This window comes from Colius striatus, chromosome 16, assembly GCF_028858725.1.
Source record: "Colius striatus isolate bColStr4 chromosome 16, bColStr4.1.hap1, whole genome shotgun sequence".
NCBI classification, from domain to species: Eukaryota; Metazoa; Chordata; class Aves; order Coliiformes; family Coliidae; genus Colius; species Colius striatus.
In genome coordinates this window covers 17,145,750-17,171,467 of record NC_084774.1, presented here as the reverse complement: position 1 = coordinate 17,171,467, position 25,718 = coordinate 17,145,750, and the positions used below count along the sequence as shown (strand labels likewise).

General features: G+C 44.0%; 1 protein-coding gene across 1 annotated transcript in view; it reads left to right on the top strand.

The window, feature by feature from the left end:
- Positions 1 to 22,406, top strand: part of EYA2 (EYA transcriptional coactivator and phosphatase 2) — a 54,098-nt gene extending 31,692 nt beyond the window's left edge. The window contains exons 9-13 of the mRNA XM_062008918.1: positions 7,993 to 8,082; positions 14,649 to 14,707; positions 15,715 to 15,875; positions 18,536 to 18,636; positions 21,824 to 22,406. Coding sequence (XP_061864902.1) covers positions 7,993 to 8,082; positions 14,649 to 14,707; positions 15,715 to 15,875; positions 18,536 to 18,636; positions 21,824 to 21,904 — 492 coding nt within the window. The 3' untranslated portion in view covers positions 21,905 to 22,406. The remainder of the gene's footprint in view (positions 1 to 7,992; positions 8,083 to 14,648; positions 14,708 to 15,714; positions 15,876 to 18,535; positions 18,637 to 21,823) is intronic.
- The last annotated feature ends 3,312 nt before the right edge of the window (positions 22,407 to 25,718 follow it).

Below are 25,718 nucleotides of genomic sequence, written 5' to 3'. Positions count from 1 at the left end.
GCCCTTCCTAAGGAAAACACAGTCCTTGGAACTCCATAAAATAGATTTTCAAAACAAATAGAGTCTAATTCACTCAGTAGATCATGGATTAAGTCAAGATGAATACAATTTGGAAAGGATTTTCTGAGGAAGTTGGAGATTTTTTTACCCACTGGAGGCTAAACCTTGTATTTAATGCCTTTTTAAGTTAAATTAAAAAAGCATTCAATCACTACAGGTAATAAAAAAGTCTGTTACTTTAGACATGCTGCTATATCAATTATTAGTTCATTATTGGAGAGAAGGGAGTAAATAATTCCAGCCATTGGATTATGTCAAATGTGTATTTCAGGAGCAAACATCTGTGTTTATCATCTGTACTGGTTGATGAGAAGCAGCAGCAGAAACAGCAAAACCAGATCCACAACAGCTTAGATGGTGGGCATGAGAGATTCTCTGAGCCTCATGTAGATGTAACCTCTTGTACTAGAGCTTAGGTGAGCAGGGGGTTTTCTAAGCAAAGTGCATGTGTGGCATTTGGAAGTATTAAAGGATTATTTTTGACATAAAATGTAGATCAGAAACGATGCTGGATTGCCAGACAAGCACAAGTAACTGGAACCTGCTTTCCAGGATCATTGAACTGGGACTCGATTTTGAGGGGAAAATGGTTCAAAAAACCCCAAAGGCACATGGCTTGTGCTGTGAGGTTGCATGTGCAAAATATGCAGTTGTGCAGAGGAGTACACACCATCATGTTTTGCCATGAAGCTTTCCAGGAGTTTTGTGTATTTCACAGAGCTATGAAGGGCTTACATATAGAAATACTGGGATTTTCCTGTGTTGAGAGGAAGGGAATGAAGATATTTTTGGGTTAAATTCCTCTCCATCTTTTGACATTTTTTGCCCTATATTGTAAAAAGACATAACCTGTAGATTTTTGGACATTATTACCAAATAAAAATCATCTCCATTTACTCTCAAACATCATGGCTCAGCTTTTAACCTCTATATGAGTACAACATTCCCACAGGTCTGGAATCCATTTCAGAACTCATGAGTTCAGACACTGGATAATTTAGTGTAGTCATTACTGCTTGTCCCTAAACATAGTTCATGTAGAGAAGGAGGGGAACCTTCTCAACCTCTGTGTGCTCTCGAATGTCAGGATTAATGACTGACAAGCCCTTTTGTCTATTGGAATAATTTCCAAGGTGTAGCCCTCAACCATTCCTGACCAGATACACACCAATAAAAAGAGAGTCCTTCAGTAAACAACAAGCAATGCTTTGGAAGTAGCTCTAAAGTAACAGTAAGGGTAAATATGAAAAGGTATGTTAAGAGAAGGGATTACATTTTGTTTGCTCATTGCCTAGCATGGACTTTTCACAAGGTCATGTTGTGATGACTGTAGACACTATTCACTTCAATTTGGTAGATTGGCTAATCAGCTTGGATATATCTTTTATGCAAAACAGTATGTCTTCATTTTGGGGGTCAAAAAAGCTTAGAGCCTGAAAAGCTGAGTGATTCTCTTTGATTTTCTATCTGAAGAAGAACAATTTCCCTTTTAAAAAAGTCTGAAGTGCAGTCATTTATGTCAGTCACTTCTGAAGGTGGGTTTGAGCTCCTGAGCTACTTTGGTTACTTAACACAACTTTTCTCACAAATAGCCACTCTCTCACTTGAAAAGCTCTGAGAAGCTATGTCTAGCTGTAGCCTCTGTCTATTAAAAAGTAGAGATGTAGTAGAAGTGTAGTAAAGGAGCTAAATGTGTTCTCCTCCTCAAAAAGACATGGACTAACTTGAACTAGAACTGTTTCATGTGGTTATTTTCTCATCATTATGAGAAAGCCTTGTTCATGTCTCAAATTCTGATCAAGGTATAAAACCGAAGAATGATTGTTCTCACAGACTCTTTTTGTTCAAAGATGTGTTCCAGCCATTTGTATCTTTGCTTTTTTTTTGTTATCATGATTTTATACTACAACCAAGCTGGTCCCTTTCCAGGAGTTTCCAAGTAATTAAACCCAATTAAATCTATTAAATTCATTCTTTTGGTGACAACTTCATTATTAACAACTAACCATAAGGAGGAGATTTAACTTAGAAAGCCCTTGATTGTATACTAATCTGTGTCTCACCTTTGGCTGACACCTGTGGCAGATAAACTCTATAGAATAGGAGTCTGATGAATACTCCTAATTAATACTTTCTTCCTTGTAGAAAAGTAATTATTTGCTCACGGCATAAACAGGTATTTGGCAGGGATTTAAAGAGACTGATTAGCTTCAAATACTAGGGCTTTATTTTGGTGGGTTTTTTTTAAAGGGAGAGGAGGGTCTGAATCCAAGATCCACGCTCAGAATAACTCAGTCCTAACATTTTGAATGTCGGGTTAATTGGCACATAGCTAAATAGAAGGAGAGTCAGACAACAAGCTGATTTGTTATCTGACTCAAAGGAGCCAGCTTTGCCCCTTTGCTAATGGCCTGCAAGTCTGAACAGGGTACCTGTAAAGCACAGGCTTGGAACAGCCTTTGGAGCCAGGATTGGAGGGGAGAGTGACTTGTGCTTGAGAGATTGCCAGAGATAAGTCTGCTTCTCTCTTCCTTTCAAAATTACAGTGTATGAGCGGGGAGCACTGGCTGTGGACATGCAGCCAACTGCATGAGTAGTAGCTGCAGGTGTTAACAAATACATGTCTTTTTAATGCAGACTCTAGGGCAAGTACAAGCAATTTATGGAAAGTCTATCTCAGTGTTTCAGGAGAGCTGTGGTTAGAAGGTCTTAGTACAGAGACATCTGGGAGGATGCTGATGGTACAGTTTGAAGTGTGGCTGTAATGCACATGGATTTTTGTGTAGGTAATGCCAGTACCTTTAGTAGTGAAGATATGGCAACACAGGCTTCTGCATAGGTCAGCTCCTGAAAAAGGGTCTAAGGATCTGCATAGTGCATGCTGCAACAACTGGCAGCTATTTGTTACCTACATTTATTAGCATAAGGCTAATTTGAGTAAGCCTACATGTTCTGCATTCCCTTTGCTTTGCTAAAATACAGTTTCACATGGAGTAAGCAGACCTAGCTTCCCACTTTAACCCACTGCTGTAACAGGGAAATACTTGTTCTTTGCACACCTCCAGGTTTTGTGGAAGTCATCTTTAAGCAAAGGTAGGCTGAAGCTCCTTTTAGCCGTCTTCTGCCATCCTGTTACATTGAGGGGACAAAATGGAAACAGAAGATAATTTTAGGCAAGGAGTTACTAGTTTGGATGACGCTGAACTCAACTTAGAATTTTAAAATGGCATTTACTTCAAATGTACAGAACTAGTTGAAGGGTTAGGATCAGTGCATGCATAAAAGTGCACATAAAAAGGTGCAACATAAAAGCAACATTCAGGGAAGATTGGTCAGCTCGTGCTATTTGGCTATGAAAGAAAATGTTCCCCTTGATGAATGGACAGTTTTGTCTTCCTCTGCAATGTGTTGCACAGGCATCTGTTGGCCTCTAGTAGGACTGTCTGCTGAACAGGCAGCAAAATTACCCCAAACTAAGCAGATACAGAGCCCATCAGTCCTTGGTGGAAAGTCACAGCTGCAACAGAAACAGCAGACACACGTGTCCAAAGATGCTCTTTAGGGGAAACACTTTTGATCCTAAATGTTAAATGTTATCTTCCTCTTTGTATGTTTTGATCCTTTATTATTTAGGAAGGAGCAGTAGGGAATGGGAGCTTTTTACCTCTCAGTTCCCTCAGGATGTGCACTAAGCAGAAATGGGCAGCTGTTAAACTACTACTCCCATTTGTTAAAAGTGGGAGTGAAGGAGGTGTACTGAGGAGGGGAAATATCAATCTCTTTGAGAATGAATACTTCCAAATGAGTGCTGCTCCCCTCGTGCTTATTTCCCTCAGCTGATGGGAAGAAGCCTGTTCAAGCTGTGTGTTGGAGGGGCAGGAATGCCTGGTCTGGTGTGTCTGAGCACCAGAGGTTAGCACTAAAAGTAATTTGTGGGGCTGTTTAATTTTGACCCTGAAGGAAGCTCCAACAATATAGTGCCTGGCATATATGGACACACTGAAGTGCTGGAGGTTTTATTTACAAAAGGAGTTTATTGCCTGTTTTCTATCCCTGCCTCTCATTGTCCTTGTTTGTGAAAGCATGACTTGTAGATTAGCAGAGGGGTAGGACCTCACTCTTCTAAAGTTACTAAACAAGCACTCAGGGTTGAGTTTTTAGATGAATCTGTTTTCACTGTAAAAAGTGGTTCCTGGAGGAGACTTGATTTCAAGCTGTCTGTGGTCCTTTCTTCCTTGGGCTTCTTAAGCATCAGAAAACGTTGGCTAGGACTGATACCCAGCAAGCTTGTTCCCAGGGCCCCAGGGTGCACTTTTCCTATGGAAGAACATGTTAGCAGACATCACTGGTATGAATGCAGCAACATTAGTTTGTTCTGCCAACACTGCTCTAATGTTGGCATGAGCAGTCTGCCGAGGCAGCTGCTGCAGCACAGAGATATCCTACCGTGGATGGAGATTTTGGTGCCTAAGAGCATTCCATCAACATCTTCAGACAAATTTCATAATTCTCTGAGATTATTTCCACAGTGTACAGCAAATTTGGACAACATGTTGATTGATACATCTATGATTTTGGTGCTTTCCCATCACTCTGATTTCCCTATTTGTTCGTACTTGAAAGCTGCACTGACTAGCACAGCGAGGTTCGAGTCTGGGACTAGTGCTTCTAGATACTACATTAATGCAAATAAATAACTGCCAGTGGAACCCTGGCTTGGTGCCTCCAGACACCTATATCATACTGGGAGTGCTGATTTGCTTTTTAACTTTATCAGCCTCTGTAAGACTTGGAAGCATGCCTTGCTGTAGAGGAAATGTCCATACTGTGACAGCAGTGATGCCAAGTCATTTCTCCAAACGACTTCCCCTCTGGGTGGTAAAAGTGCATTTTTCTCTTTTATTTTCATTCCATCATATTCTGCATCTCAAGAGAAAGATTTTTTTTTTGTTTTCAATCATCTCCAGTTTAATTTCCATATTGTTGAATTGAAGGGAAGGTAACTTCATACATTGTGGAAACGTTTCCTACTCCTCATTAGTGATTAATGCCGACAAAGTCAAAGACAAAACTCAGAGGATAAATGACAGGTACCAACCAATGAGATTTCCTTGGAAGAGTTTTAAAGGCTAATGATCCTTGAAATGTGTAAAAATAAATTGCTTCATTAAAAACTATTTTACAAAATAATTTCTTCCTAGCAGCATATTTTCTTCAGAACAGTTCCCCTGTGTGACTCCACCTGGCTAGTAAAACTTGATGCAGTGCTGTTTGCATGGAGCCGCAGTCGGATGCCCCGATGACGCCCGTGTCCCTGTGCCTCATCAGGGGAGCAGGGCTGGGGCTTAACACTAGAGACATGTTCAAGGCAAGTCTGTTGAAGTTTACTTTTTGCCCAGAGGAGGAAGTGCCCTTCTTTCTATGATAGCAACAAGCATGTTTAAACATGAGTGACGGAGCTTTTCTTTAGATGGGCACAATGCTTGTGAGTCACACACATGGCTGAAACCACAGCCATTCTGCTCTAATTAAAGAGAACTACACCAAGAATGCGTAATAATTAGGTTAGTGTGTAAGACACCATCCATGTCAACAGCATCTGCCACAAAGGTTGATTGAAATGTGCTCGTCCTCCAAACATTGTGCTCCCTGTTAGAGCGCCTCAACTCATTCATTACCATCCTGTCATACAATAACGTGACTCTACAGAAATCTGCAGAAAATTAGAGCAAAGGCTACATATAAATTTGCCCTGGTTTAGCATGGCTTGTAACTTCAGTGGAGGAAAACCACCCACAAAAACATAAAGACGAGAGATCCCTGTCCTAATGAAGATGAATTACAAAGAAAAGCCTGTTGTGGGAATGCCCTTTTTCATTTTCAAGTTGTCTGTTGTAGTTTAGTTGGAGTGCTCCTCAGATTAACCACAGATTATTTCTGCTTGTCTTTTTGAAGTATTTCATGAATAAGAAAATGTTCTGCTGGTGACCTTGTTTGCATCAGTGCATTTCTGTGCTTTCCTGTGGGTATAGGAATACTGTCAGTTTAGGGGTGGGAAGGAGGGTTGACATTATACATGAAAGACGTGGAAAAGTGGCTGAGACTCATTGAATATTGAAGTGGACTGAGTTAGGTACAGCAGGTCGCTTGTGTTTCAGAGCAACAGACTCACAGAGGCTGTATCCAATGCCTGTTGGGCAGCTTTCAAGCAGTAAGCCAAGAGCTGTAGAAGCCCTGCAACTATCATCCCCCATCCAAGGAGCAGCTTGGGGGACCAAGTAGATCTGTGCGTGTGTAGTCAGCTGTTAATGTAGCCCTCCAAGCCAGAAGAAAGGGAAATGGCCCAGCCAAAAGTGTCAGTCACTTCTGCCATGCAGAATTGTCTCCAGATGTCTTCTCTGGACAGGCAGACTCAGCTCCATCAGCTTGGGCTGATTTAAGCTTGAGCTTGGTGGCTCGGCGAGGAAATGAAGCGACAGCCCTCTCAGGGGCAGTTGTGGTGTCTTGGCTGGGTAGCAAGGGGCAGGGAAAAACATTAATTTTCTAAACCAAATCAACTAAACACAATAAAGTAGAGCTACAGGTAGTGTAGTCCTCCAGGGGAATGTACTTAAGGCTTTGCAGCTGATGATGGTAGAAGCAGGGCCTGGATGTGAGAAAGTTCACATGTGCTTAAGAAGCAGCGGGTTTAGAGCTGCTGTTGAGCATTTTCACATTCTCTTAATTGTTTTTTTCTTTTTAAAAAGTGTATGTTGAAAATGCTGCAGGCAGCCAGAACATCTGTATCATGTCCTTCCCTTTTAGGAGGCAGGTTGGGACCCTCTCGGGGAAGGGCCAACTTAGACCCGTGCCCAGCTGGGCAGCGGCTGCTGAGAGAGGAAAATGGCAGGAGGAGCAAACCCTGACAATGAGACAGAAGGCATGTTGCCATTCCTAACACTAGCTAGAGCGACAGATGAACCCAGCCAGCATTTTCATGTGCCGTGTTTTGTCTTCTTTTGTCCTTTTTTTTTATTGATGTCATTATTTGGGTGCCATCACGCCTGCAGTTCTGGCTCTGTGAGCGTGCTTTGTACCACTGCAGAGCACACTCTGTCCTGAGCAGGAAAAGTCATACTTGGACTAGCATTTTATTGTGCTATAATTGAGTTTGCATGGTAGGATGGGATTGTTGTAACTCTGTTGATTCTGCTAAGTAAGTGGGCAGCTCTGGTGGGGATGGAAGAGCTTTACAGTAGTGTGGCTGCTCTTGCATATCCTGCCCAGCACATGTGCTGCTGAGGACCGTGGATACTCTGTCTTGTGCTGGGCTGAGACATGGGAGCAACACATCTGTCCTTCCTGTTCTGTGCTGATCACCTGAGTTAGCACAGCAGTAAAGACTTACGCCAAGTGTGCTGAGACACACAGATTGCACCCTTTAGAGATTCAATTTATGTTTGAACTCCTGGCTTCTGATTTCAGATTTCACTTACTGAGGTGCTGTTTGTCATTAAAAGAGAAAAATGCTGATGTGTGGCTGCTCTGAAGGACAAAGTCAGGAAAGGATCACCCTCTCTGTGCTGTGCTGCTCATAACTACCCCCATCCATTCACTAATGATGCTATTGGAAATCAATTCTTGGTCTAACCTACCGAAGCAATTCTTATCTAGTGTCAGGTGTTTAAAGGTGGTTGTTGATCTAAAGTGTGTGGGCTATTATTAGTCAAGGGAAGCCATAGACATGGTTCAAAGGAAAGAATTTGGTTTTCTAGGAGAGCAAAAGAAAGGATGGGGAAGTAATGTTAATACACACTTGGGAAATAGAATTATTGTAATGAACATATCTGCAGAAACAGGAATGTGTTGATCCTATTTTTGCTCTAAGATCTCTCTCTTCTAAAATAAGAGACATGAAACTGAATGGAAAAAACCCTGATTTTCCCCTAACAGGACACTACAACGTCTGTGAGGATAGGTCTTATGATGGAAGAAATGATCTTCAACCTTGCAGATACACATCTGTTCTTTAATGACCTGGAGGTATGTAGCTGCTTATTTTATTTAACATCTCTCTCTCTAATCATTTGCATCTGGTCTACAAACTTGTTTTTCTGGCCAAGAAACTTTCATTTTTGACCCCAAAGAAGTGGGCCTTAGATGACTTATTGGAAGCATACTTTACTGTGTCCCTTTGACATCTTCATTCTGTTAAGGCATTTTCTTCTAAATACACAGGAACAATGATGGCTTTTGGCAGTTATACTAAATCTAATAATGAGGACGTTGCTGCTGCTTCTCCTGAATTTTGCTATTTCATAATTTTATTAGGCTAAATTAGCATAGATCCTATGGGGCAGGCAGCAATTAGCTATGAGCCAGTGCATCTCTGTTCTTTTGAGGAAGCTCTGTGTGCACACACAGAACAGAAGGTCTGCTGAAGCTCAGGCACACACTGCAGGATGAAAATGTTGAGAGTTTCAACATAAAAGACCAAGGGGAAGAATCCTTGTTTGTGGCAGGGTTAGATCTGACTGTACCTTCTACCAAGCGAACATCCTTTGAAATATATGTTAAAATTCAAGCAAAGTGATGTTGTTAGAATTCTGTCACCAGCTGACAAACAGCTGTACAGCACTGCTGAAAATTTGTTTGGATTTGCAATCAGTAGAAACAGTCTGCACGAGTCACAGAGCGGGTAAGATGAGGTTTCTGCTGTGGGCACCTTGGAGTCAGAAGACTGCTTGAGGGTGTTTGGATCTGGCATCCCTGGACAGGCTTCTGTAGTCTTTTTCTTCATTTGAAAAAGGAAGAATTTGTTTCTGTGCCAGATAAAGTGAGAGAACTGTTTCTGTGCCTGCTGAGTTCACCGAGAGCTTCTGGTTCCTCACTGCTTAACTGCAGCGTGGTCCTCTGCATTACAGGAGGTACAACCCAACCTTTCCTGCCGGCTGTCTCCACACAGCCTGAGGTTTCACTTGCTCAGAACTTTCATTTCCTTTGGAAGACAAGTGGTGGGTAGCACCTGAACTGACTGATGTTTTGGTTTTTAGCTTTTTTCAAAGAGGGAGTTGGTGACAAGGGTACAGAACGTGCAAAGTGAAAAAATCAGTCTCTTAGGGAGGAAAAAAAGGAGAGAGCACGTTGCTGTGTGGGAGTTCAGGGCACTGTGCAAGTGCTGATAGTTTACCATTTTCCACCTGTCAAATCTCAACGTCTAATGCAACAAAGCAGCATGTCCTGCACAAAGCCACCCTCCAGGAGCCCTCTGCCTGCCTAGACTTTCGCAAGAAAATAAGCTGCAAATTCATTTTAAAACAAAGTGTTGTCCTTGCATCACTCAGTGCTCTAAAACATGAAATGAAGGAGCAAATTGTCTGGCCTCAGTCAAATTCTGCACATTTATCAGCTCTGGCTGCTAGAAGCAGAGTCCTTAGGTCAGGTTTGTCTCATGTAGCCTCTCAGGTTCTTCTTCAGCCACTATGATAGAGCAGAGGTTTTAATTATAAAAAATTGGGATATTTTGTTTGTTTTCTTTTGTGTTTTTTCTTTTCTTTTGTGGTTTCTAGACTTTAAGGAAACAAAAGCTAAACTAAAATCCCTGATCTGGGACTCTCATTCCAAGAGGACAATGTAACTTAGTAAGAGCTAGTGCAGTGAAGAGATAAAGTTTAGCACTGTGTCTTAAATAGAAGTCAAAACCTTCTGTAGAAGAGCTGGGCTTCATCTCCAACAGGGGCAGAGAACCAAGGGCTACAGGAGAAATCTGTTCAGCAGAGTATGAGAAGAGACTGTCGTAAAGTAGTTTGGGCTACAAAGATAAAACCATTTCAGTTAATAGCGCTGTTTGGTTTTCTGCCTGGGAAAAGCAAAGCAGTTTTTGCTGAGTTGCTAAGCTGTCCTGTCAGCTCACCTGCTTCTGCTGAAAACATGACAAACACAAAGGTGGCAGCTGAAGGAGTGAGTCGATGTAGCTTTAGTGGACTTGCTGGAGGGTGTAAAGGGATGTAGGCATTCAGAGGTGAGAAGAACATGCTGCTGGGCCTGGATGGCTCAAAATCATGAAAAACATTAGAAACTTTGAAAACCAGTAGTGTTGCAGCTAGCCAGAGCAAAGAGATAGCATTGTGAGACAAGTTTGTCTTGGGTCCAACACCGAGATAAAAATGCTAAGCATTCTAAGTGATGATGCATGGCCCATGGAGCTGGAAAATGAAGAGCATTTCCTACTGAAACATTTCACATGTGCTTGACAAGTGAAACAAAGCAAAGGCTTTTTCAAACCAAAACCAAACCAAGGTGATTTAGTTTTAGCTGAGTCTTTTCCATGAAAAAAAAAACAGATGAATGAGGGAGGATTCAAAAGAAACACAAAGTTTTTCTTTACAAAATTTCACTTTCCAAAGTAATCCATTTCACTTCAGAAGCTTTTGCACCAACAGTCACCCACCTCTGTTTGTTCATCACCCCAGTCCGTCATTTGGCATGGTAAATAAAAGCCAGGTTTGAGTACTCACAAAGTGATATTTAAGGACCATACATCACCAATTGCTAGGCATTAAAAAATGCTGTGAGTGATAGTCTTAAAAAGGAAATTGTTCAAAACCAAGCGCAGAAGCTGGTTCAGTTCCAGACCCACAGACATTACCATATACAGTAGCACCATCATGTGGTGTAACACTGTCCTGTACGAGACAAAATAAGCTGCAGCTGCACTGGGTTGGCTGTCTTCTGTTTTGGGACAGGCTGAAAGAGCCTGTAAGTGAGAAAGCAGGGGGAGAGTTGCCCCCTTTGAGACCAGAGCAAGAGTACTCTTGCTACACAGTGCTAAACACAGCAAAGCTTTTCTCTGGTGCAAATCTATAACCAAGTTCAGGCATTCTGGGGGGCCCAGCAAGTTGAACAAAGCTGAGCATGGCTGGCCTCAGTCCTTACAGCAGAAACAGGGGGAGGAGTAGAGGAAATGTCACCTGTCCTCACCAGAGAGGCAGGTTGGACAAGGAATCAGTTAGTACCATGCTAAAGCCCAGGGGAATGTTTTATTTTACTGGCTGTAGTGCTCAGTGCTGTGCAGAGCAGAAGGTGCTGCTGAATCCCTTTTGAAGCATTCCCAGGAAGGGCCTGATGAGGATGAACTGTTTGTCCATAGATACAGCAAGGTTTGCACAGCCCTTATTGGCATTTATATGATCCTTACTCTGGTGAGGATGTGATTTCCCATTGTAGCAAAAAACTGGCTTCAAAGTCTGAGTGAGAAGCCCCAACTGGAATGTTATTTTTCTATCAAAAAATGATTCTGAGACACTGTTGTTAGGGCTTTATCTGTTTGCAAGCTTTACCCAGAAGGGATTGAGGCAACCATGTCCTGGATGCATTGTCTGGGTGCATTTTTCCTGCTCATGCTCAGGAGTGGGAATTCAGGATGTATGAAAAGGGGAAGCAGCAGATCCATGTAGAACCTGCTTCAACCCATCCTCTCAGTGCTGCACCAAGCAGAGAGGCCAGTCACCCTGAAGCTCAGGCTAGCTGTACAGAAGGAGGCTGATCACTGGGCAGGGGGGTGACTGGAGAAGCCTTAGACCCAGATCACTGCCAAACACTTTTAGTCCTTTTACAGAAAGGATTCTCTGTTAGCAAGTCAGCTCTAAGTTGTCCAACTTAGAAGCTGGCCTTCTTTTTTCCAGCTGATTCACAGGGCAGGAGAGAGATCAATGCTTACTGAAGCACAGTTTAGTGGGCTGCCTGTCCCATAGCAGAGACAAGGCACCTTGAGCAGGGCAGCCAGCATGTTGTACTACCAGGGCATGCAGTGACACAAGCATTGTCCCATTCTGGAGGTGGTTAGCAACATAATCCAGGCAAGCAAGGCCTGTGTTTGCTGAGCCCCACGTTGAAATCATACTAGTGTGTTCTTTACACACTAACTCAGCCACTTATGTAGCATGTGTCTGTTGACCACGTCATCTCTGCTTGCAATTGCAACAGTGCAGGCAAAGTAAATCCCTGCAAGGTGTTGTGTACAGAGGGCTCTGGTCACACTGCAGAATATATCAGCAAATACTGCTTGAAAGCAGGCATTCTCACCCTCTGTTCTCCTTTTGGGAACCTGAGGAGGGAGTTGCCCAAGGTTCACAGTGAAGTTAAAATACAAACTCTGGGCTTTCCAGGGTGATAGGTTTTTTCCCAGATGCCTTTTGTTCTCAGTGCAGTGATGGCTAATGAGTAGTACCTTCCACCCTCAGTCCCTTTGGAGGTATTGTTGTCCAGTGCTCTGGAAAACAGGTATTAAGGACTGACAAAGGGGCTGAGGAATTAACAAACAAGGGGATTAGTGTGTTTACCAGTTTCTGCCTTTCAGAGCCACCCCTGGAGGTTTTGTGTTCTGGGAACTGTTAACCCCCTGCCTAATGAGGGGTGCGAGCCCAGCTGATCAATGAATCCAGAGATGTTTAGCAATCTCTAACTCAGTCCTGATACACAAATAGACAACCTGTACATTGGTAAGGTGTTTTCATAAGTGCATAAGACATACCTGGAGAATATGCAGAGGGAGTGGAAATGATACAGAAGGAGCTTCTCCATGTGTCCTTGGGAACAGCTTTATTTCGCCAGGAGGCAGCAGAGGCTTTCTCCAAGCCTGCAATGCCTTTTCAAAGCTGCATTAGCTCACACTCTTTTACATTTGTGTACAAGGGTCTGGTCCCACCTAGAAGAAGGTTGTGTAGCACAGACTGACCTGGAGATATCACAGTAAAAACAGTTCCGTTCCCAGAGTTGAAAGGGTTGAGATCTCCCCTGTTGACTCAGTTCCAGGCTGTACATGCCACACATCATACACCTCTGAGATCCTACAGGATCATTTTAAAAAGTCAGCAAATGTGGAAACAGGGATCTGTCCCCACTGCAGACTCCCATGCACACAATCTGGACCTTCTTTTCATCAGCCCAGATATCCTGCCTTGATTCCCTGCTCACTAAGATTTCAAAGGAATTCTGCAAGAATGAAAAATTAGTCTTGTAACCAAGTAGTAAAACATGGTGCATGTTATTGCTTTAACCAGCTTCCCCGTGTTTCCCCCAGTAACACGATAGGCTCAGCCGGCGGACTATGAGGTAGCGTCTCACCAAGTGTCATGGTATTTTATTAAGTTAGAAATGTGATAGCTACTGTTGTCACACTTCAGTGTACAGAACAATTCATTCACAAATGAGAAAAACAGATCCCTCCACAAATACTTTTCGCTTGACTTAAAGCCCTGCATCACGCCACTGGAGTGGGCTGCATCGATATTATCCCAGCATGGCTCACAACAGCTATTGGGAGGGAGGCATAAAACATGATGGGAGTAGAGGAGTGCCAGCAGAGGTCTGCTATTCAGCCTCTTGGCTCTAATTATATACAGAAATATAGGCCCAGTGATAAGTTAATAAGAGGACTGATGAGACAAGAGCAAGGTCAAATCCTCTGAGAATTATCTGAAACAAAAGCTGCAGAAAATCTGAGCCCTGTGTGGCGTTTTGCCGTTGGTGGGAAGCTCAGCTGCCTGCTTAGGGTTCTCTTCTTCTTTTGAAAGAGCTGTATTTTAAACTGGCTTTAAACTAATTCATAAAACTCATAATTATGTGAGGAGAACAAGACAAATCCTGTGGTTTACAGGATACTGAAATGGTGAAGGGTAACTGTACCATGTTCTGACTTCAGAGTCCTGTTGTAGCAAGTCCTGTTTTTTCTCAATTGAAAAATCAGCCATAACAAAAGATAGTGTTCATCAGCTTTCTGTTTTGTTCATACCTGCAAGGGTCATGGAGAAAGGAGATTTAAAGTAGTGGGACAAGCTTCCTGATGTTTCTCTTTCTAATTGTAATGCTCAGACTAGGAAAGAAGTAACGTTTCTCCAATTTTTTGAGGCAGGCCTCCACCATTCAATCAATGAAGCATTTTGGAAGATAAGATCTAGGGGATGTACTTCATGCAGGCTCAGCTCCCAGGATATGCTCTGGTTAAATTTCCTATGCATACGTTCCCTGGTTACTGACACACTTTATTCCTTAATGCTGTCAGTGGCTGTGGCTGCTTTCAGTGCTTCAGCCCAGCTTCCCTGCACATCCAAGGAAGCTCAGCACTCTCAGAGCAAACAGCAGGACACTGGCAGGACACTCTCTGGAGATGTCTTGGGGACAGATCTCCCGTTGTCATTGTGTAGGCATACACCTCCTGTCCAAAGCAGTGTTCTCGCAGGGGAAAGGCTGCCAAACCTCTGCCTTACTGTGCATATGAAGTTTAAAAAACTCTGTTTTCCTGGCTAAAACACAAGCATCTCTTGCCCTCTGTCTGCACAGAAAGGAGTTTCACTTGCTCTATTATTTAAGAGCTGTGGTGCCCTTAGATAACAGCAGATCTCACACACTCTCTCTCTGTTCTCATTTTGTGCAAGTGCCATGTGATACTTGTTCCTGACAACTAACAGGCTAGACGAGCTAGGCAATGCTAGCAATATGTAAGATTTTATCTCCTTAATTACCTGTAAAGTGCTTTTTTATAACATTCTTTCTGGCTTTTTTCCAAAGCATTTACCTACTGCTGTATTTCTTTTCCCCACACTTCTCAGGACTGTGACCAGATCCACATAGATGACGTATCATCAGATGATAACGGCCAGGATCTAAGGTAGGGGACCTGTCTGAAGCTCAGGTAGTCCCAGGCTGTTTGAAAAGAGCAGGAGGCTGGTCAGTGATGTAAAACAACATTCTGTCTGCATTGGTTAAGCACACAGAAGCACAGTGTCCCCTTTCTCATGTTAATATGCCTGTGTCTATTGTGGAGCCCTGACTGTCCCAAACTTGGAACCACTCTGAGAAACACACCTAAAATGAGGCTGAGCTCCGGTCAGCTGGCACTGCCTGTCACCTGCCCTCACCCCAGACAAGGGAACTCATCCAGCTGAAGGCCATCTACTTTTTGTGAAAAGCACCTGTGTTATCTTTTAGCTGGAACAGTTCTCTGACCTGATTCACCTCAGTGATGAAGAAATGTCTGTGCTGATACAAAGAAAGGAGTGCTGGGGAGGGCTGAAGACAGGAACAACTGCTTGGTGGGAGGCAGGATTGCTTCCATCAGAGAAACTGCCTGTTTAAAGTGTTTGTGGAGCTGCCTTTGCCCCCAGTCCCTTGTAGTGATTACTCCAGAGTTGCTTTGAAATAGTAACTCAGGTTTTTTAAAAACCCAGCCTTTGCATGTTGCAGGCACTCAAGGCTCTTAACTTCTTACATTTCTTCATAATCGAATGTGTGCTGAGAGCCTGTTCAGTAACAGCCAAGAGGTCGGAAAGGTAACACCAGAACCGGCTCCTTTAGGATCTGGGTGTTTCTGCAGTTACCTTAGCAGAGGGATAGGTGAGGAATTTCAACGAGCTGAGGATAGATGTTTTGTAGACCAGAGAACTTCAGAACTGGCAGGGACTGCTAAGGAACCTGCATTGTGTTTGCAGGAAGAACGTTTCTACAGTCTGTGCTAGTAACTGTGCTAGGGATGAACTCTGCTCTGCACAGCGTGTCCTGCGGCTCTCTCTGCTGCCACTTGTCTCCACATTCCTTTTCAATCGTTCCCACTCCCTGCTGGCACTGTGTAGACTGTAATTATACTGACCTTTCCCCTATCCCTCCTCCCTTTCCCAGCACATACAACTTCTCTGCAGATGGCTTTCACAGTTCAACTGCCAGTGCCAATCTGTGTCTGGGCTCAGGCGTCCATGGGGGAGTTGACTGGATGAGGAAATTGGCATTCCGCTACCGGCGGGTGAAGGAGATGTACAACACCTACAAAAACAACGTCGGGGGTGAGTGCCCATGGCCAGGCAACCAGCTTTTCATCTTCCCAAATACTTCTGATGCTGCTAGGGACATGCTATGGAGGAGGTGTAGAGAGCATCGTGCTAAGAAAGCTTCATAGTGAGCTGAGCAAGTGTTTCAGCAGTTATCCTCAGCTAAGGCTCTGGACAGGGTTTGCAGGAGGTAAGCTGAAATACCTGCTTTAGTGCTTGGAGGACTCAAGTCTGAGAGTGGGGCTTTATTTGGTTAATTGCTTTGGCAGGGAAGCAACTTTCTCCAGTTTTCCAGAATGCATGGTAAGCAAGCAAACAGTTCAAAACCAAGTATTCTTTTTCTTCTCCCACAGAACACATGGCTGATCTCTGTCTGAAGGCATTCTAGTAGCTTAACTACTTGTTTTTAACTCCCACAAAACAATACCATCAGATCTCAGGATACCCTGGGTTCTGTCAGCTAGTTCCAGACAGTTCTTTCAATAGGCTGCTCTGCTTCTCTTTTAGAACATCAGTGCCAGGTCTCTAGCTAGAAGGAGAAAGAAACAAAACCCAGGGTGGCATCACCACCTTCTCTTTGGTTGCAGGAGTAGCTCACCCACCTGTACCAGAAATGGTGCATAGCTTTTGAGGAGAAGCAAAACTGTCCTGGCTCCAGGTGTGTCTCAGCTCAGGCCACTACCTGCTATGCACAGCTCTTTCATCCTCTTGCTCACTCTCCATGCAAGCTTTATGCTGACTCCCAGAAAGTTGTTGTCATGAGTGTGTGGGTCACCGTGCCCTTCTCCTGGAGCAGGAGGCAGAGCTGCAGTGGCACTGGACTGTGCTGCACAGGGGCCTCATCCGCCTCGAGGCAGAGCCTTGCAGTGACGTGGCAGTGGGCAAAGGGAAACAGCCTGTACCACGGCCACAAGAAGGGCAGTGGGAGAGATAGGTTCAGGACATAAACAGGAGTGTACAAAGCCATGCAACCCCCTTTCTGTGCTTCTGCAAAACTGCTTTCCCTGCTTACAGGTTTAATAGGAGCCCCGAAGAGGGAGACCTGGCTGCAGTTGAGAGCAGAGCTTGAAGCGCTGACTGATCTCTGGCTCACCCACGCTCTGAAGGCTCTCAACCTGATACATTCCCGGTAAGAACAGCTTAAGGAATTGTCTACAGGCTCCATCCAGGATCTCCTTTGCTTCCCCTTTTTTCTCCCCTCTAAGCAATTCAAGACACATTTGTAGGACTTTGCTGGCCAAACATGTGGGAGGCCAGTCTGCACATGTTTGCCAGACTTGAACTATCATGGGGTGAGCTTGAAATGATGAACTGAGCAGAAAAGAAAGCAGTCCCTTTTCTTGCCTTTCCTCAGTTATCTCATCTGTGGCACACTTATCATGTGAGCAGGTTTATGAAAGAGTAGGAAAGGGAAAAAAGAGCCTTTCTATCCCTAAATGTGTTCACTCAAAGAACCCAGCATGGACATTACTATATGGTGTTTAAATTCCCACAGATTGCTTAGGGCATGACACACGTGCAGTACAGCCACATCACTGCTGCTTGGTTGTTTTATGGGTTTTTTCATTCTACTAAGTGGATAAAAAGATATTACTATACTCATATATCTGCCTCTAGCTGCATAATCTCCCAGGGGCTTGGGAACTCCCCAGGAAAGGTTTGCTTCCTCCCACCTTTCAATCTAAATTAAAAGAGAGAAGCACAGATTGCTAACTTCTGTTTTGCAGGCCTAACTGTGTGAATGTGTTGGTCACCACAACTCAGCTTATACCAGCTCTGGCTAAAGTGCTTCTCTATGGACTGGGCACTGTCTTCCCCATTGAAAACATTTACAGTGCAACAAAAACAGGTAAGAGCAGACTAACTGAGGCCTCATCAAAGATAGACTGAAGTTTTGTCCTGAAGTTAGGCACATCCATCTAACCTGCCCACAACAAGCAATGTACGAGCTTTATTTTTAGCTCTGTGTTTACACATCTATTCTTCACATCCTGACTGCCCAAACTTTAGCTAATACGGACTAAAAAACCCCAAAAGTCTTCTCAAGTGTCTCCATGAGGGACCGAGCCTGACAAATATTGACGCCATGGAGCTTCTGCTGCATGTGGGATGTTCAGCTGTACCCCAGCTAGGAGAAAAGACAGTGTGGTTGGACCCGTGACATGCAGAAACACTGTTTGGATCCTGTTACTCTTGCAGAGGGGTGAAGTGTGCTGAATGAGCTTTATCAAGCTGTGTGAGTAAGAAATACAGGCTTGGGGCTTTTTTTTGTGTTCTAATCTCTCTGGTATAAGTGCCTGAACCTCCATGGGTTGTATTTTCATGTGAAAATGAACAGAAGAGGGCTCTTGAAACTGAATACCATGAATCTCCTTATAGGCTTATCCTAGTCTCTACCAGCTGCTGGTCTAAGCAGTACATCAAAGTAACAAAGCTCACAGAAAACAGCCAGCACTTGCAAGCCCTCGGCTGATCAAGAAAATGCTAGTAACTGTGGTGAGGTAGAGAGGATGCACCTGAGATGAAGAGTCAGTTAGGTTCTGATTTTGAAAGAAAATGAGGAATGTAGCAGCAAGTTCAGTCAGGTCCCAGCTCCAGTCCCAGTACCTGAACGTTAGCCCCAGCTGCTGGATGCATCCAGATGAAAAAAACGTGCCTTCTGTTGTGTTGCTTAGGGAAAGAGAGCTGTTTTGAGAGAATAATGCAGAGGTTTGGAAGGAAGGCGGTCTACATTGTAATAGGAGATGGTGTTGAAGAGGAGCAAGGCGCAAAAAAGGTACAGTCTGTGCATGTCATGCTGGATTCTTCCACGGTTTCATTTCAATGACACTTTCTTTACTTAAGCACTCAGTGAAGCTCCCCCCATTTGGAAGACTTTTACAATTGGTCTTATTTCTTCATATGCAAAATACTTCACAACCTTGTGAGGAATTTGGTACTGTAAATCCCCCTCCCCACCCCCCTTGGCAGCCAGTGCTGCTTGGCAGGTAGTCCCTGTGCCACTTGGCCCCACAGTCATTCTCGCTTAAGAAAGATGCCTTTTAAAGTCACATGAAAATGGAAACTCTGGTGTCATCTCAGATGACCAAGCAGGGTGAGTTTCTGAGCTACACATGTTGCTTTTGTAAATTCTAAATTACTAGAATTGGTTTTGAATTACTTATTAGCATCTGCATATCTCCATGCATGTGGTTATGGTTGTGGTTCACTCAGATCTCGGGGTGTGACCCCATGAAGGTGAACACCAACGGGCTAGTACTGACTCGTTGCCTTCATCAGTGATTTATGGATCAATGTGATTACAGAAGCTGCAAAAGCAGTGTGGTCAGGAGTAACAAGTCCTCAGTAACATGCTGACTGTATGGATGTGGCGTACAGAGACAGGAATACAGCATCCTAATGGCAAGCGTTATTCACAAGCTCTCTTTGTGCATTCTGGGCCTTGTGCTCCTGATGTGACTGCAGAAATGTGGTGGGCTGGTTTTGCTTCAGGAGCAATGTACAGGAGTTGAGATGCAGGAAGGGACTGCATGAGTCCCATTGTTGGCAAACTAGTTAGATTTTACTAGGCACTCAGCTGGCTGGTGCAGCACAGGGGATGCAGGAAGGTGGGAAGTGTTCTGTCACAGGAACTCAGCTGTACAGCTGAACCTTGTGCTGGAGGATCTGGCAGCCCATTCTGAATGAAGATCCTATAAAGGCTTTCCAAGCAAATTTGAGCACATTGGAACAAAGGGATCCAAGCAAAAAAGGTGATGGGCACATGTTCTGTGCCCAGAATTGTATCTCAAGTCATCTTAATGCATCAGAAACCTTCCTTTTTATAGTGTATTTCCCCTGGCCAATGGAAGCAACAAAACCCCCACCCACCTTGGAAAACTAGCTAAACCTGCAGATGGTTCTCTAGCTCCTGAAGGGTTAAGGAGTTGTCAGAGAAAAGTCCAAAGCTGTCTGGGAATGAAGTGATAACAGCCTGCTGCTTTTGACAGCCCAGTGCTATACTTCAAAGGTAGTGGGTCAGTGAGCATGACTGCATCAAAGGCTGCAGAGGCTCTCTGGCTGTAAGAAGAAGTGGAGAAGGTTCAACAGTCTTATATACCAGGATTTCAAGAGTCCTTTTGCTTGTATCTCCTGGCCTCAGCGGCTCTCCCATTAGGAAAGCACATTCTTTGCTGGGCTGTCACCTCCTTTGATTGATGACAATCATTAGTCAAGGCTTCTACACACCTGAGCTGAACAAAAAAAAGAGAACAAAAAAAAGCAGGGGGAGGCAGGCAGAGAGGCTTTCCCTGTTTTGCCCACAGCACTGATACTATCTCCATTTCAGTGGGTCATTTTTCTTCACCTGTCTGATGAGTGATAAATCTGTAAATGCTGAACAACAGAGCTGGCTGGGAGGCCACATTTTCTTCTTGTTTAGGAAAGAAAAATAGATAATCTAATGGAAGGGGTTTAATAACAGCCAGAGGAGGGGAAGGGAGAAGGAAATAACTTTTCCCCTTAAAGTAAATTGCAGAGCAATGGATTCCAGTCCCTTCAGAGGTCTGTGTTTGCTTGCTGTGTCTACACTGATAAATAGCTGGAAGGAAACATTCACTTGCTGATGGGCAACATACCAGAGGGAAGCTTGAGTTGTATTTCAACATTAGAGGAGTGTAAATAGACACTCTGTAAAGTAAACATCTGGAACCACTGAAGTGGTTTTTTGCTCAGGGAGGTTCACTTGGCAAAGGAACATCTGCCTTTGTCCCAGTCAGCTATCTAGGAGGTAGATCTTCTCTAAAGCTTTGTGTAAGCTATTTATCCAGAAGCAGTATGCTTACAGTTACATTATTTTCAGTGATAAAATGCTCAGAAAATGTATTCCTACACTGGAAGGGGGGTAAGCTCTGTCAGTTTAGGCTTCTATACATTTGTTACTGCACACATATCACTGATTGTACAGGGACTGGTGTTTTGGGAGGAAGCTAAGAACAAAACCACAATCCCCAGTGTTGTTATAAAATCTAAATGCAAAAATGAGCTGTGTCTTCAGTCTGACGTAAAACTGCTTTAACTATTTTGGAGAAGGAGCTCAAACTCCAAGGCTCATCAGAACATACCAAGAAGAGATGTATTTAACATCTAACAGCAAGTTCTAATTATTGTGAGGTTATCTCTTGGCAAGCCACCAAGAGGACTGCAGCCATTGGTAGTGCAGAACTGTGGTGTTGGCACTGAGAGCTGACTTCAGATCTATCCCAGTAAATATACATTGAAAAACAGGGAGTCAGGAGAAGAATATAAGGTAGTATCTCAAAAACAGGAATCAGGAAAGCTTCTTGGGGGCAGAGTATCTTACAGGGCTAATCTCTGAGGCAGCAGCATTAGACTCAATGAGCAATTGATCTGAGCAAGGGTACCAGCTCCACATTTGCAGGAGGTGCAGTACGACCTGTTCCAGTTAACTTGGACAGGGAACTGTTGGAAAGCATTTTGACTCTGGGTGGTATTTTACTCTCTACATTTTTATGAATGTTAATAACTTCCTTTTGTAAGGGAGCTATTAAATGTATGTTTACTTGTCTGTGAAGCACTGACAGCTTTCACTAGTAACATTTACCTAAAATTGTTCCTGGAAATACTGCAGAACTAGAAACTTTCCTAATTAACCCATGGGGGGAAGAAAAGTGGGTAAAGTTTAGCTGGTACATTCACAGAAAGACAGCCTGAATCCTCCATCATCTCTGCATCAGGACACTTAAACTGTGGAGGGTCTGTCCTCCTCTCTGCATAGGAGAAACATCTCAGCAAACAGACACTTGGCACCCCCTTCCTCTCCGCGGTGCCCCTCCTTCCCTGTGCCACCATGACAACTCGTGTAAGGTACAAAGGTCTGTTCCCGAGGGTGCAAACTGAGAAAGTTGTTTTGATCTCAATATTAAACAAAAACCAAAAAATACCCTCTTTTGGTTTCACTCTAGCACAACATGCCCTTCTGGAGAATCTCTTGTCACGCTGACCTGGAAGCTCTTCGGCACGCCTTGGAACTTGAATATTTGTAGCAGACCCCAACATCTTAGCACTGGGAGGGCTCCACTCAGACTCTTACATCGGTTCCACCTGTGCCTCGACATTTGCTTAGTACAAAAATCCCACAGCAACTGCAGTTTTTCTTTTTTTTGAAGGAGAACCCTTTCAGTGGAAGCCTTTGAGAACTTGCAGCCAAAGAACATTGTATCAAGTCCTTCTTCCTTTGGACAGAGGAAAAGCCTTGAGATAGCTCGCTGGGGATCCTGCAGTTACACGGCTAAGCCGGAGGCATAGAGCTGTAACTGCCTTTTTGCCATCAAACGACAAACACTACGAGTCTTGGGTCTACCTGGCAGTTTTCTTGCTTTCCAAGGGGGAAGAGGACTTAGGAAGAGTCTCTGCACAGTACATCACATCCCACAGGACCTTCTGAAGATGAGAGTGAAGCTGTTGATTTGGGTTTTTTAATTTTTATTCTTCTAATTTATGAACTAATCTCATTACTCTGGTATTAAGCTCTGTACCTGTGTTTTTAATCTGGCTTTTTGGGATGGGGGGGTGGGGAAGGTCTTACCGTTCTAAATTAATTGTTCATTCCTCCAGAACAAGCTGGGGAAATCATCTTGTGTACATGAATAATAAGGACACACGGTACTGTTGGTGAGAACTATAGCTGTGGTTTTAAATCTTTCGTAGGTGGTATGTGGACTGTGCATGTGTCTACACGGTGCCTTATGCTGCCTTCTTGGTTTTAGGGGCTCGGGATGGGGGAAAAAGTACCTTGTGATGAGTGAAAGGCATTAAATAAACACATGTTTACATTTTGGGGGAGTAGATTACCTGCCTTCTCTTCTCTCCAGCCACCTTTGGATCTAGAGGTAGATGTAGAATACATACTGCCCGTTTCAAGGCTGGGTTGAACGGAGCCCCTGGGGTACAAAATAGCATGGGAAGGCAGCTATTCTGTGCTGGTGGAGCAAAGGCTGAAGACAATGACTGTGTCCAGTGGGACAGAACATGGACACTTGGCAAGCTGAACTTGTCATGCAGAGGAAGATTAAGGGCAAATACTGCAGTTGTGCATATTTAATTTTATGTAAATAAATGCATCTACAGGTAAGCTTCAGCTTTAGGATTGCTGCTGAGCTGGCCTCTTAATTCTTGCTGGTAAAATACTTCAGGCCAATGGCATTCTGGGGGGCATCAGGAAGAGCGTGGGCAGCAGGCTGGGGGAGGTTTTCTTCCCCCTCTACTCTGCCCTGGTGAGGCCTCATCTGGGGTCCTGTGTCCTGTAAGCACACAGCAGGATTTATTGCTGTAAGAGCACATCGAGGTGCTGATGGTCTGTGTGCTGCAGCAACATCAAACTGCACTTTCACATTACTTCACACATACGTGCTACGGGCTGCAATCCCCATGTGGATGTAAAGGCCAGTGCAATCCTTCCTGCCTTTCCCAAGAGTGGTTAGTGTTGCTGCATCACCTTTTCCTTCTCTCCTAGTGTTTCTCTGTCAGGTAAGGATCTTCCTCACATTCTGTAGTTCTTAAGCCATACACTATAGGCTTCATCAGAGCCAAGATTTTATCCATGAAGTTTTAACTGGCTTCAATGTGACCACAGGTTTATATCTAAGGATGCTCAACAGACTTACAAGGTACTGTGCAAAAAGTATCAAACTAATTCACAGTATCCTTTCTCTTCCACTTTTCACCATAAGGTTTTCTTGCATGCCAGGATCCTAAGAAGACGATGGTACATTTTTAACAGATAAAACTTGATTTAGGCACATAACATTTATTTCAGTATCTAAACTGTGAGCAGAACAAAGCACAGAGACTCTTTCCCTCTTCCTGCATTTCAGCTACCCATATTGTTGACAAATGAGCAAAAGGCATAACCAGTTCAGCCTTCTTCCCTGAGAACAGGGAGCGTATTGAACACTTGAAATGACAAGTAACAAAAGCAGCGACACGTTTACTGGGAAACTTGCAACCACACACAGATCATTCAGAAGCGAGGACAGATTCATGACCTGTGCTGTCACGGGGAGCCAAGGAGTCCCCCAGCAGACAGGGATGGGAAATGGCCCTTCTGGGCCTGCTTGCTTTTCCTGTCACCTCCAGGGGAATTTAACGGAGCTGTTGTTGCTGCTCCTTTTTCTGAAGCTGCTTTGCTCAGCATGTCACATTTCAGATCCTCCTGTGCTTTGACCTAGTTTGAAGTTGAAGTACCAGTTTCCTGGCTGTGTGCCTTATCAGATGAGCAGAATGGCCACACGGCACCCCCATAACACGATCCTTTAGCCAAAGCCTGAGCTCTGCAGGGACTGACCCACCTCACACACGCGCTCTTCCCCACAACCTCTTCGGGACCAAAACACAATCCTTTAGGTTTTTCCCCCACATTAACCTTACCCTTAGGGTCTTTCCACCCATCTGATCTCAACTGCTACTTCTAGCAAGCTGTGAAGTGCAACACAAAGTAAGTACAGCTCTTAGCAACCAAATAAACCATGGAGATGACATGCACCAGAGCAGAATGTCTTCTCTGGTCACAGTCTTCAAAGTTTTCATCATTCTGTTAAACCAGAACCCAGATCTGAACCATTTCGGAAAACAGCTTTTACAAACCTCACACCTGGGGGCCTTGCCTAGCTTGGAATAGTTCAGATGCAATGACAGCATAACAGCATCTTGCCAAATCACCACAAAACTGCCAAGGAGATAGTTGCAGAACTACACATCACCACTGGGGATGGACGAACACAGCAGCGTGGCTTCCTACAATCATTTTTACTTGCTCATCGCTTTCCTTTTTTCTCCTAACAAACACGAGCTTGTTTCAGCGATACCAGCACTCAAATTACAGGAGGAACGACAAAACAGCGTTTCAGACTTTCCAGATTTGTGCTTTTCTTTAAACAGTAGCACTAGGAATATTACCTTTAGTTGTTTTACAAACGCACGTAGCAAGGTAACGACAGGAGCAAGAACTCAGGATAATATTCACAGCAACACTTTGCAGTGAGCACTCTCATTAGCACCTTGGTTCTTCTAAGAGTTAACTAAGGCACACACAGCACTCTTGGCCAACTCAAGGGGTGATGGGATGAAGCTGGAACACAAAAAGTTCCATTTAAAAGTAAGAAAACCCAATTTTACTGTGAGGTGAGGGAGCCCTGGCACAGGCTGCCCAGGGAGGGTGTGGAGCCTCCTTCCTTGGAGGTCTTCAAGACCCACCTGGACACATTCCAATGTGACCTGATCTAGGTGACCCTGCTTCTGCAGGGGGGTTGGACTGGATGATCTCTAAAGGTCCCTTCCAACCTCCACCATTCCATGACTCTGTGTCCTGTTAGAGGGCTACAACCATACCCATTGTCAACGTTCCCCTTTCTAACCCACAAATACACCTAATGAGACCACAGATGTCGGTCCAACCCCGATCCAAGCAATGAATAAACGTTGCACAATCAGCAACAGACCTTTGCTGCTGTTAAAACCTGAGAGAAAACGGATGCTGCTGAGTTTTGTACCCAACTGACTTCTTACTGACAGGCTGCCAGCGCTGCTTTGCGTTTCCTCACATTTGACAGGCTTGGGTTCAAAGGTCCCACACTTCTGAGACAGAATCCCAACACAAGTGACATCACCTAAGAGCTGGAGGCTGCAGAAATGAACACTCATCCAGACTGAAACGCAACTGCAAATCCAGGAACACAGGACATTCTTCTAAAGCAGTTTAATAAAAAAACTGAGAAGTTTCCTGAAAGACTGGAGGAACCCAAAGCATACCGTGTGTCACCTGCCTTAAGCCACAAAGAAACACAATTGTCAAAAAAGATA